Here is an 11,528-nt window from a genome sequence, read left to right on the forward strand (position 1 = left end):
TAGTTGCAAAGCTTGGAAATACAGACTTTTGACACAAAACTTGGCTGTGAAGATGCGAAGGGAAACACCTTGGGAAAGAGCAAGCACTTTGGTGTTACCAGGTGACTGAAATAACACCATCACCACGGAAGAACGGGCCACCCTCTGCATTTAAGCAGCTTTCATGGTTGCTTTCGCTGCATTTCACAGTCCCCTTACATCCCATCCCCGCAGCGGCCTTCCGCCTCCCCAGCCCCAGGGCACACGGCTGCCTCGGGGCGCTTCTCCGGGGCTAAGGCTGGAGGCAGGCCAGCCAGCCCTTTCCCGTAGGGACGCGACCACCGCGCTGCGCCTCGCCTCAGACAAAGCCGCCTTAGTGCGGCGGCCGGGCCCGCCCCCAGCGCGTCCCGCTCCCCGGCACCTGCGGCCCGGCCCCGCCGCCGCGGGCCCCCTCTCTCCGCCAGCCCCGCCGCCGGCTCCTCCGCCCCGCCCGCCGGGCCTCTCCCCCCCGCCCCGGCCCGTAGGCGGGGCGGACTGCGGGCGGCACCTCCCGCAGCGGGGCCGAGGCGGCTCTTTCCGTCGGTCGCCGCCGCAGCATGAGCGGGCCGGGGTTGCTGGGGCCCGGTGGCGGTGCGGGGCTGCCGCCGCTGCCCAAGAGCCTGAGCGGGCTGCTGAACTCCTCCTCCTCCGGCGGCGGCGGCCAGGGCGGGCGCTGGCGGGACCTGGAGCGGCTCTACGCGCAGAAGTCCCGCATCCAGGACGAGCTGAGCGGCGGCGGCCGGGGCTCGCCGCGCCCGCCCAAGCCTCCCAACCTGGACGCGGCGCTGGCCCTGCTCCGCAAGGAGATGGTGAGCGGGGCAGGCCGGGCCGGGCCTCCGCGGCGGCGGCAGACGTGGCGGGCCGCGGCGGGGGGCGCTGCCGCCGCCCAATGGCCTCCCGGGGCCGGAAGGGCGCCCGGTCCGTGCGGGCCCGGTCCGGTGCGGCTCCGCGTAACGCGGCCCGGGTGCTGCGCGTGCGGAGCCCCTGACACGCACCGGTAACGGCGTCGGGGGGCAGCGCTGCTTGGCTCGGTAATGGTGGGGCTCCTCCGCCTGCGGGCTGAGCGGCATCCCTCTGAAACTGACACCCATCTGACAAGGCTGTCGTTAAAACAAATAAGCGCCGGCACTGATTCATTCAGTTCAAGCGAAGTGCAGCTAAACATAGTTTTCTGCAGGACTTTGTTTTGGTTCTGCGGTGCGGCGTTGCTGGTGAAATCCCTCGGGGCGACCCGGCGCACCTTCAGGTTAAATACTAATTTGGGTGTTGGTGCTTTGCTGGTGTCAGCTGCAGTTGTAATGAGTAATAATAAGCTAAGCGTTGTGCACTCGGTATTCTGAAACATAGAATGTGATCTGGCTGAAAGTCTGCCTGGTTTAAGGCTGGTTTTCTCATGGTAAAAAGGTGTTTGAGCACAAGAAACTCTGTTGAAAGACTTTTCTGTGGATTTGGAAGGACAGTGTAGCGTGCTGAAATCTTAGTCTGCGCCGGTGTTTCAACAAGTAGTTCAAATATAGTTTGAGGTAGTATTAAAACTCTGTATTAGAACTGCCAGTTTGCATTGAAGCACATGTGGCTATCAACCGCTGGGGCTTTTTTCAACAGCGCTCAAAGAGGAAACAAGGATATGATCTTAGCTGTCTTAATCCTTTCCAAAAAAGCAAAGATATCTTGTTAGAAAAGTCTAATCTATTTTTCCTAATGGAAAAATCAAGTGAGATGCTTGTTAAGACGTTTGATAACTAGACTTCTCCTTTAATACTTTTTTATCCTTGGTGATAATTTGCTAAAACTCTTCTGAAGACAAAAGTAACCTCTGAACACATCAAAGACTTTCAGGCTGCAGTCTTGTCGGTTCCAGGTGTACTTTTTTGTGGGCTGTACAAATTAGAGAGACTCTTGCGTACTAATAGACTGCCTTTCATCAAGTAGATAATAGCACTTTATTATTGAGCACACTTTATTGCAGGAGTCAGAGACAGCATTTCTATTGAGCTTGCTTTAGATTTCAGTAAGAGAGTAAGGAAGAAATGCATAGCCACATCTTTCCCTGCATGATCAAGCAAGGTACTATGTATGTAAGTTTTTAAAGATGAGAAGATGATGGATTTAGGTGCTTTGGAGGGGGAGGGAAGAAAGGAGAGGTCACTTCAGAACTGTGATCCTGAGCAACAGAGTCGATTGCATGGGGCTGTGCATTACAGGTTGTCTTGTAGGTGCTGTAGTAAAACTCTAGACTCAAATGCAGGCTGGGTGGGATTAAAAACTTCATGATTGTGCTAGCAGGCTTGGATGTATCTTCAGGATTTTGCTGCCTTGGGGATCATACTCAAAAGTCGTGAAGAGCTAGAGGCTGCATTTTTCTCAATAGACTTACTTTTCTTGTTCAGTTGACACTGGTGGCAGCTACAGAAAAACAATACATTAAATGTAACTATTTGATCTTAAGGCCTGCTAAGTAATTCTACTGAGCAATTTCTATCTTGGAGGTTGTGCTTGGCATAGAACTGATCTTCACAGAAAACACTGGTGTACTTTATGGAGCTGAAACATGAGAGCTGCTGGTAAAAATGCTCCCTCTTCCCTCAGGAGACAAAGAACCGGTCATCTGTCTCCAGGTTGAGTTTTCTGGCTCAACTCACTCCTAATTGCTCTTTGAACAGTTCTTCACCACTGTCTTGTCCCTCAGACATTTAGCTCTGATGCAAGTCTGCCTGGTGGGTCTCACGTTCACGTCATAGCATTAAGTTCAGCTTCACAGCATCCTTTCTTACCTGAGGCGAGCAGTTTGTTTAGGTGGGGCAAGCCAAACTTCATCAACTGCCACCTCCAAAGGTTGATGTTAAGACTTAATTCTTGGGCAGATAAACAGTCATTAGCTCAACAAGTCTGAAGAAATTACTTCAGCACAGCTGGATGGAGCGGACTGGATATGGTACCAATACTTCCCTTTTATTTTTCCTCCTGCAGGCTCGGGTGGTTTGTTGGCTTTTGTTTTACAGATTTTTGCAGAAAGAGATTTGCACAAGTGCTTGTTTCCTCTTACAGAATAGAGAGCACGAAAGAGTAGCATATGCTTCCTGCAGAGTTCATGCTTAAGTGACAAGGGGAGAAAAAGTTGTGTGTTTGTTACAGAGGAAAATGGAAATGGGCGAAAAAGGCAGCATAGATCCAAAAGGCTTGTTGGTAACCTCCTGGCAACTAGTGCAGAGTTCCACGTCTTGTTCCATGTCTTGTCCTAAAGTCCTCAGGTTCGGTCTGTATGTGACATTATGTCTCGGCTTTGTGACCTCACCAAGTAATTTGTGTTGGTGCTGAAAGACAACATACCCTATTTTTCTGAGTCGAAGGGCATTGTGGTGTATGGTACTTCTTTTTTTTTCCTCTCCTCCTTGCGTCTTCAGAAAAAGGAGCTGGTAGGATAGTTCAGTAATGCCAGAGGAAGATCTTCATGCTGGCTTCTTGTGGTTTTCTTGTGTGCTGAGTCTGTCTGTCCTTAGAAATCAGACATGTAAGGAGAGATTTTTGGGGTAAGAATTCTCTATAGCCTAATGTTCAGGCTGCAATAAAGGCTACTAACGTTGTAGCAAAAACTTTTATTTGATGAAACTGCAGCTCACAAGTAACAGCCCGTTGGCTTAACACTGATTTGAAAATTGAGGCAGAAATGGCTGTTTCTTGAAAATGTTGAATTGAGCAGTGGTTTTACTGCAAGACAGAACCTAGATTTAATTTGATCTGACTTGGATAGGTAACAATATCAAATGAACAATACCCTCTTTGTTGATAGAGAGGGAATGACTAGCTTTATTTTGCTTTGTGGTGCGACATACCTGACATGAAGATGCAGGCTGCAAGGTAACCTTTTCTGAATGTTGCTCCAAATCTTTAATTAGCTCTGGATGTAATATTTTAGAAGTTTGGAGACCAAATTAACAGCTGCTTCATTATAAATCAAACCTATGCTTGAGTAGCATGTGAAAATATTCTGAAGATTTTCAGGCTACAGTGCAGGCTCTTCATCTTACTTCTGCTTTACTTTTGCTGCCTTCAAGTAGCATGCTGTATTGTGCTAGACATACCTAGCAGTGTCAGATGTCTATGTATGTCAATACAGAAAAGAAAATTCTAGTAGAAGATACTTAGCCAGGAAGTGGAAAACCAGCCAGAGCTCCATTTGCAGCTTTTAATCCAGGCTGTTTTAAACAAAACCAGAGAGCCTATGATACTGTGTGGGAAAGATGTGTGAAAGACACACAGCGTTACTAGAAATTTATGTCCTCTCATAATGAGGAAAATAATTTACGAATTCATCTCTAATGCTTCAGATATGAGTGAACTGCTTATTGGAAGTTAAGCAGGGTATGTAATACAGCAAAATCCTGAAGAACACTTTGATCATGTTTTGCTGTGTCACATCATGTTGTTCCTTGTGCTTTTGTCCAGTTTATCCCATGGGGAGTCTGTCACCTTAGGAAATGAATTATACTTTTATATTTCATAACTGTTCCAGGTGGAAAGAACCTTGATTCTCTTGTTAACAATGAAAGATATGGAGCATTGTACTACCAGTAAACTCATAATTGTAATACCGCTTGTTTGAATTCTTCCCCCCATAGGTTGGCCTTCGGCAGCTAGATATGTCACTGCTGTGTCAGCTGTACTCCCTGTATGAATCCATTCAAGAATACAAAGGTGCTTGCCAAGCTGACTCTAATGCAGACTGCACGTATGCTATGGAAAATGGTTTTTTTGATGAAGAAGAGGAATACTTCTAGAAGCAGGAAGATTCACCTCCAGGCTGACCGAGGTTCTTTGGTCCTTTTCTCCCTGTAACACACCTTGGCAAGAACGACTGGAGTCTGTATGGATCCCTCTTCCTGAAGAGGAGCACCCAGCTACCCCGAGTTGTGTTAAATTCGCTTATTTTAACAGGCTGTCAGTACAAGTTACTCATGCAAATACCTCTTGAGGAAAGTGCTGTACTCTTAACTTTTGAAGAGTCCTCAGACATGCTTGACAAGAGTTTTCAATTTAATTTGCAAGGTGGGTGTTTTCAACTTCAAACCTTGGTAGCTTATAACTGGAATTTTAATAGTAGAAGGCAGCAGCGACTTCCTGAGTTGTAATAACTTTGTAAGGGGGGAGGGAAGCCTCCGCTGTGGTGTAAATAGCTATAGGTGATTTTTGTTTGGTCAGCAGTATTAATAAATGCATTTTGAACAGGCATCTGGATGCACGCACATCCTCAGCTCTACTAAGCTAGTTCTGCTCTTACCAGCTATATCCAGTTTTGTACTGGGTAGATTGTTTACACAGTTTAAATTTTTTTTCTCCTTAAGCTAATTTTTACTTTACCTTATTTCTAGCTTACAAGTTGTACATGTTATCAGCAGGGTTCTTTTCTGTTGATCTAATTCATGTTCTTGGTACTGCCACTTGGCATTAACTTTTATACTGTTGTCTGGATTTCTCGCATCAACATAGCTCTTTGACCTGCTAAACTCTGTTCTGAAATGGTTTGCTTAGCTTTTACTGCACTGCATAGTAAAAGCACAGATTCAAACATAGTCTGTCTGCCACTGTGTGGCTTGGAATAACATTGAACTCTTGTGCAAGTGTTCTCGATCATATGAAGAATAAGGAAAACTCTCATATGACACAATGGGACAAATTGCAATATTTTATACTGGGTGAACTTTGTTTCTGTAAGGTAGACTACAGCTCTTTATAAAAATGCAAAATAAGTATTTTGAGCACATACTTTGCATATGTTAAAACTTTTTATACTAACTTGTTCTTTGAAGTATAACTTATTTTTGTTTTCAGAAGTTGCTAAAGCACTCGGTTAAGTTTTTATTATTTCATAGTGTGTAGATGTAATGCTTAATCAGCTTAGAAAATTAGACTTGCCAGCTACTTGAGTCTTCACCCTTCTCTTTTTTTAAGTAAAATCGGCTCCCAATGCAATTTTCATTCCTTAGCTTTAATTCTAAAGATTGCTGTAAAGCACAGTGCCTGAATCTTGACACAAGCTAATAATTAAGGGCTTAAATCTCAAAGGGTTTTTGCATGGTTCATGTCTGGCATGCGTACAGTTTACAGAAAGAATTGGAGATCACATTCTGGGGTAGCGCCTCTCTTAGTTTTTAGCAAAGGCTAGGATATTGCAGTGATAAAAGCCAAGAGACTTTCAGGGTGGAGTTTTTGTGCATTCCCTCTAAACCTGGCTTATTTTAGTGTAATTTAAGGGCCACAAGAGACTGTGCTGTAATTGTGTATGTGTATAAGTTCTTAATCTAGTCCGTGGCAATGGTTGGAAGTTTTTTTTAATGTTAATTCTGGTCTAATTACTTCACTCACCCAAAACTAGAATAAGGCAAACAGAGATAATCCAAATGGCTACATCTAAATTTAAAAAGTTGTGTGTATATATACACACATGTGTACATACAACTTTGACTTAAGAATGTATCAGCTTTGGCTATAATTTGCTGTGCTTTTTGTGTTTAGATGAGGCTTTCTCTAGCCTGTTGAAGTACTGATATTTTCTTGCTCTTTCCCCCAAAATAAAAAGCATGATGTTTAGCATAACTTTATGTTGTGTGTATTTTAATTTACCATCTCAGTGAATCAAAACCCTCCCCCCTTCTCAGCCTCCCCCTCAAAAACCAAGGACTAGTCTTCACCCCTGCATTGAAGCAAGCGTTTTAAATTACAGTTGAAAAGGTTCTACCTGCCTATATTTGGAATAGTAATTTCCTGTTTCTTTGTCTTAATTGGATTTTAGTTGATTTTTAATTCAACAGAGAAAATCCTGTCTGTAGTAGAATTAAGGATTCTATTTTACAAATCCTTACACAGTGCCATTCATTAATAGTCCCACTGGTGAGAATGGACTTGAGCAAAATTCACAGTACCTCTCTTACATAAATGAAACTTAAGAACATAAATCATTTTGCCTTTTAATTTTAATGCAGCATGCTTGTGAGTTGGGGAATATGGAATGTTTGGCTGGTATTTGCTGTACCAAGAGAAGTTTAAAAGGCATCACTCCACAACATTATCTGCACTGGAAAAAAGGATGGATTATTAGGAATTCCTAAGTTTTTAGCACCTTGTCCCATTTAATAATACCTTCTTGCATGGGAGAGAAGTTATTGTCTATATTCCTAAGGCAAATTCAAACACTGTGAAGGTTGGCTAGCTAGAGAAAGGTTTTAAAACCAGTAAATTTGTTAGTAAGTCACTAAGCTCGTGTTCCAAAGGCAGATTTCTGTGCCTGGTGTTTTAGTTGTGAGCTGTATCTCTTTACCACATTATAACCGCATGAAGTAGGGAAATTGCTTTGAAAGAGAGGTGCTTAGTGAAAAAGTATAACTTAAATACTGAGTAATTGTTACGTGCAGCTTCAAGTCAGAGTTTGGTTGTGTGCATGACGGAACAAGCTGTATTACTACAAAAGCTTGCTACCCTTGGTCCAGACCACATACCAGCATACCTTTCCCATTTTTACTCCATAACCCCAATTTGAATTACACATAACCTTTTAAGGATACCTTTTAAGGGTATAACAAAAGAACCTCTTGCAAACTTTCCTACCCAGTGAATACCGCACAGTTCTTTCAGTCCCACAGCCAGCTTAGTACTGAGCGGATGCAGGAAAAAATGGGCTTACAAGGAGTCAGGCTCCTGCTGCTCAGAGACAGAAAACTGAGTACACAAGTTCAGAAGGCAGTCTTCCACGGGTAACTCTTCACTGGCCTTTCTCCAGAGGGCCTACAAATGTGGTAAAGCGGTTAGAAATAAAGAATTACTGGGTCTGTGCTAGCTATATTTGAAGATTTTTTTTTTTTTTTTAACAACATTCCACCCTCATTTTATTGCTATGACAACTGCAGTCATACAGTCATAATTGCATTACAGTCTAGTCCCTTGGAAATGATCCGTAGTCTACAAAAAGAGCAGATTCTGGAAGAAGTGCTCCACTCTGGAGGAAGTGGGTGTCATAAAAAATGGGTGGCTGATGCTCTGGCAGCTATAAGAGATGAGCATTTAGGTTTAACTTCAGCTCCTGCTGGGTTTGCTGCCAGCCCTATTGATTGCAAAGGGGATGGACTTCGAAGCAGGGATCTTTTTCCTGAAATTGGAACTGCTGCTTGGATTCTTATTTCCAAGATTGTGGAAGAGCTGCATGGTATCTATACAAAGATACAAGAGGTATTCAAATGCACGCTACAAATCTTTTCAAAGTACTACTTCATAATGCAGTGAAACACAGGAGGTAATTGTTTAAAAAGATGTGAAAAAGATCAGTGTTGCTTCAAACAAAGAGTTTTCCACTAAAGGTGGGGCAAAATTACACTTTATGGGTAGCTTGGATTTGGATGCTCACTAGAGTTGAGTTTTACTGATGAGTTTAAAGTTGAGTTGTTTTACTAAAGTAATGCAAACTTTAGTGTAGTCATATGAAATTGGAAGGTTAGGAGAACTACTATGCAAAAATCATTATAATATTTATAATTAATTTAGATCCTAATCATAGGTAACAATAATTTTGTGTGAACTTCTAAACTAAGAATTTTCTAGAAATTATGTTGACATTTTTTTGCAAATAATGTAGTTTGCAAAATTTTAAATGCAATGAAGAAAGTAGTGAAGGCCTGAGCATCTTTATAAAAAAATTGATCCACTTAGTACCTATTTACAAACCTAAGGTTTTGCCTCCTATTTAGTCCAGTTCCTAAGGAGACAAGCTTATGCAGTGACTCTGCATGCATTTTCTGTCAGTCTGTTTGCTATAAACCACACCTGATAGGATAGAAGTTGGAAAGTTGCTCTGTTCTTAAAAACGCTGGAGGAGGAGAGAGGGTTAGTGCTGCTTCTGCAGACAGGATACATCTCACCTTTTCATTGCTGTCTGGCCACCCAGCAGCCAGAAAGCAAAGCCGGGTGGTCACCCAGCTTCTGGCAGCTCTGCAGCAGCTGGGGCATGTGCCGTATCTCCTCTGGTGCTGGGTGAATGGGTGAGAGTCTTCAGCACATCTTTTAGTGAGTGAGAGTGGAAATGGGATACAGCAGAGAGCTCATGGAAAACCCCACGTGTTACCTTCGGGGCTAAATGGGATGATGGAAGAGGTGAGTTGTGGCAGGAGATCTCATTTTTTGGAGCTTGGAGCTTCATGCAGTTTGGAAGGAGATGCTGAGGTCCTTTGATGCAAGTTAAAGATCTTATGTTTCACTCATTCTGCTGCTGATGGCTTAGGGGATTTTTCATGTCCTTTTTCAGCCTGTTTTAGAGTCTCTGTATGTGCTACTTGGTATGTATTTTTAATGTTACAGTCATTTGTTGCAGGTACAGAGTTTTGCTTAACTGAAAAGAACACGTTTTATTTGCCTTGCTGCTTAGCTAATACCATTCATTTTGCTTGAGGGATTAGGTTGCTCTGAGGGCCAGGGGAACTAATTCCCCCACTCTGTCATTCAGCTGACCGCTGGGGAGGAATGTGAAATGGGAGCATTAATCGGGTATGTGTCAAAGGGAACCCTATGAACGGGTCTTTTCTTCTCCAGTGTGCAGCTTTGTGTCCTGCAGCCACTTCGAAAGAATTCACTCCTGTTTGCATGATGCCTGCCTGTAGAGGATACATTACCACAGCAGTTTGAGGTTCATATTCCGTTTCATATACTACATGCATTTTCTCAGAAAACAACTCCTCAGAAATACATTTTTTCCATCCATTGTTATCTTTGGTTTATTTGAAGCTACTAGATTTAACTCTAGACAATGCGCATGACTTGAGGAAATAACTTGTTTGTTTTCTTAGCAAACTAGTTAAAAGCTCTGTCTTATTTGCAAAAGCATCTTATATTGATTTTATTATGTTCTGGAAGTTTCAAAGCTCCCTGAACTACATGCTAAAGCTTCCTAAGTGGCTGTTCTATGATCCTGGCAACTCCCAACTCCACAACTAGCTTCGCAAACACCCAGGATTTGCTGTGAGGATGAGCTTCTGCCCAGGCACCTCAGGGCCTGTGTGGATGCGGTCTGTGCACCGTGACAAACTCTCCTGAGCTCAGGTTATCTGGGGGAGCAAAGGTGGCCCTGCAGAATCCTCATGTGCTCCAGGGCAGATGTGATGGATTAAACTGTAGGTGATGCTCCATGTGTGCTGGACTGGTGCCTGCAGCTTGTGGGGCAGTTGCGCTTTGTAAGGAAGCAGTAGGGTTAGCAAGGGGTTCTCGCTCCAGATGAACAGCAGTGAATTTGGCCATTTGCTTTTAAATGACAGAGGAACTTGGGAGGGGATGAATATTCACTGCAGAAATCTGTTTCCCTTACTTTTCTGGCTCCCTTTCAGCCTTTCTATTCAGGAAAATTCATTACATGAATGTTGGAAACAACCAGGCCTGAGTAATGAAGCCCACATCTGATTTCAGAGGAATGCGCTTTTAGCAGTAGAATTTACATTTTTCAGATAAGGTTGGTATGCAATCTACAGAGACAAATCCATTTGCGATTGAAATACACAGGCTTGGGACTGTTTCAGCTCTTTGCTGAACTGTTGTCATGAGGCTTAAGTGCATTCATGCTAAGACGTTATTAAGAACATATCAAGAGAATGTAATCTTTGAGAATTCCTCAATTTAAAAGGAGAGGAGAAATCCCATGCAAATCATGGATTTGTTGGAATTTAAAAAAATGTGACCGGAGCAGACTGTTCAGAATTGTTAGTGCATAGAGAGTTCAGTCCTGTGTCAAACCACTGCCTAAAATTCATGTTAGCAGTTCAATCTTCCTCACAGTTCTTACTACTCTCTTTCAGAAATCACAAGCATTTCTTCCATGGGTCAGAAACATCCCTGTGATTATCTGGCTAGACATACGAGTAAGAGATTTAGAGCTCATTTTGGCTAAGGATACCAGGCACTGTCACAAACAATAAAATTGCCTGAGTCCTACCAGCCCTTGTTTAGACTCTTCTGACTCATCAAACAGCAGAACCTTCTAAATCATTACAAAAAGGCAACATAATAAGGTCCTTACTTCAGTTATAAAAGCACCTGGGCTACAGGGACAGTGCATTTCATTATTTTTCCTCTCAGCCTTTTACAGTGTCTTCAGTTTAACTGAATCTGGAGTTTAACAAAAACCTGTAGCGCTAATTACTTGTATTGAAAGCCCTCACGGCCTACAATTTCATTAGGGTTGCTTAAGATGATGGGAAGTTCACACAGGTCATGCAGAGGCAAATTAACAAGGAGTGATGCAAAGTTCTGAACAGGTAAGCACAAGTTTAAACAGGACCACATTTCTAACTTGTTCCATTACTACTAAATAACATCACAAGCTGTTCATGTCATGGAATAAAATTATTTTTTACATGCTACATTACACAAAAGGGTAAACTACTGAAATATTAAAATAGTAGTTTGGTATAGGGGAAGGACATTTTCTCAGAATCAGATGACAGAAAAACAATATATCAAATCACAGTGAAAATTAACTT

General features: G+C 43.0%; 1 protein-coding gene across 4 annotated transcripts in view; it reads left to right on the forward strand.

Annotated features, from left to right (window-relative positions):
• Positions 1-354: 354 nt before the first annotated feature.
• The window catches only part of FAM89A (family with sequence similarity 89 member A), a 32,439-nt gene continuing 21,265 nt past the window's right edge, over positions 355-11,528 (forward strand). For 3 of the 4 annotated variants that reach the window (XR_003993416.1, XR_003993415.1, XR_003993414.1), the window contains exons 1-2: positions 355-827; positions 4,638-5,064. Coding sequence is in view for 1 of the 4 variants with exons in the window: in XM_030499046.1 (XP_030354906.1) it covers positions 576-827; positions 4,638-4,796 (411 nt within the window). In the remaining 3 variants the exon portion in view is untranslated. Of the gene's footprint in view, positions 828-4,637; positions 6,613-11,528 lie in introns of those variants that run through there. The other variant, XM_030499046.1, reaches the window with a different exon arrangement.

This window comes from Strigops habroptila, chromosome 10 (genome assembly GCF_004027225.2).
Source record: "Strigops habroptila isolate Jane chromosome 10, bStrHab1.2.pri, whole genome shotgun sequence".
Classification (NCBI taxonomy): domain Eukaryota; kingdom Metazoa; phylum Chordata; class Aves; order Psittaciformes; family Psittacidae; genus Strigops; species Strigops habroptila.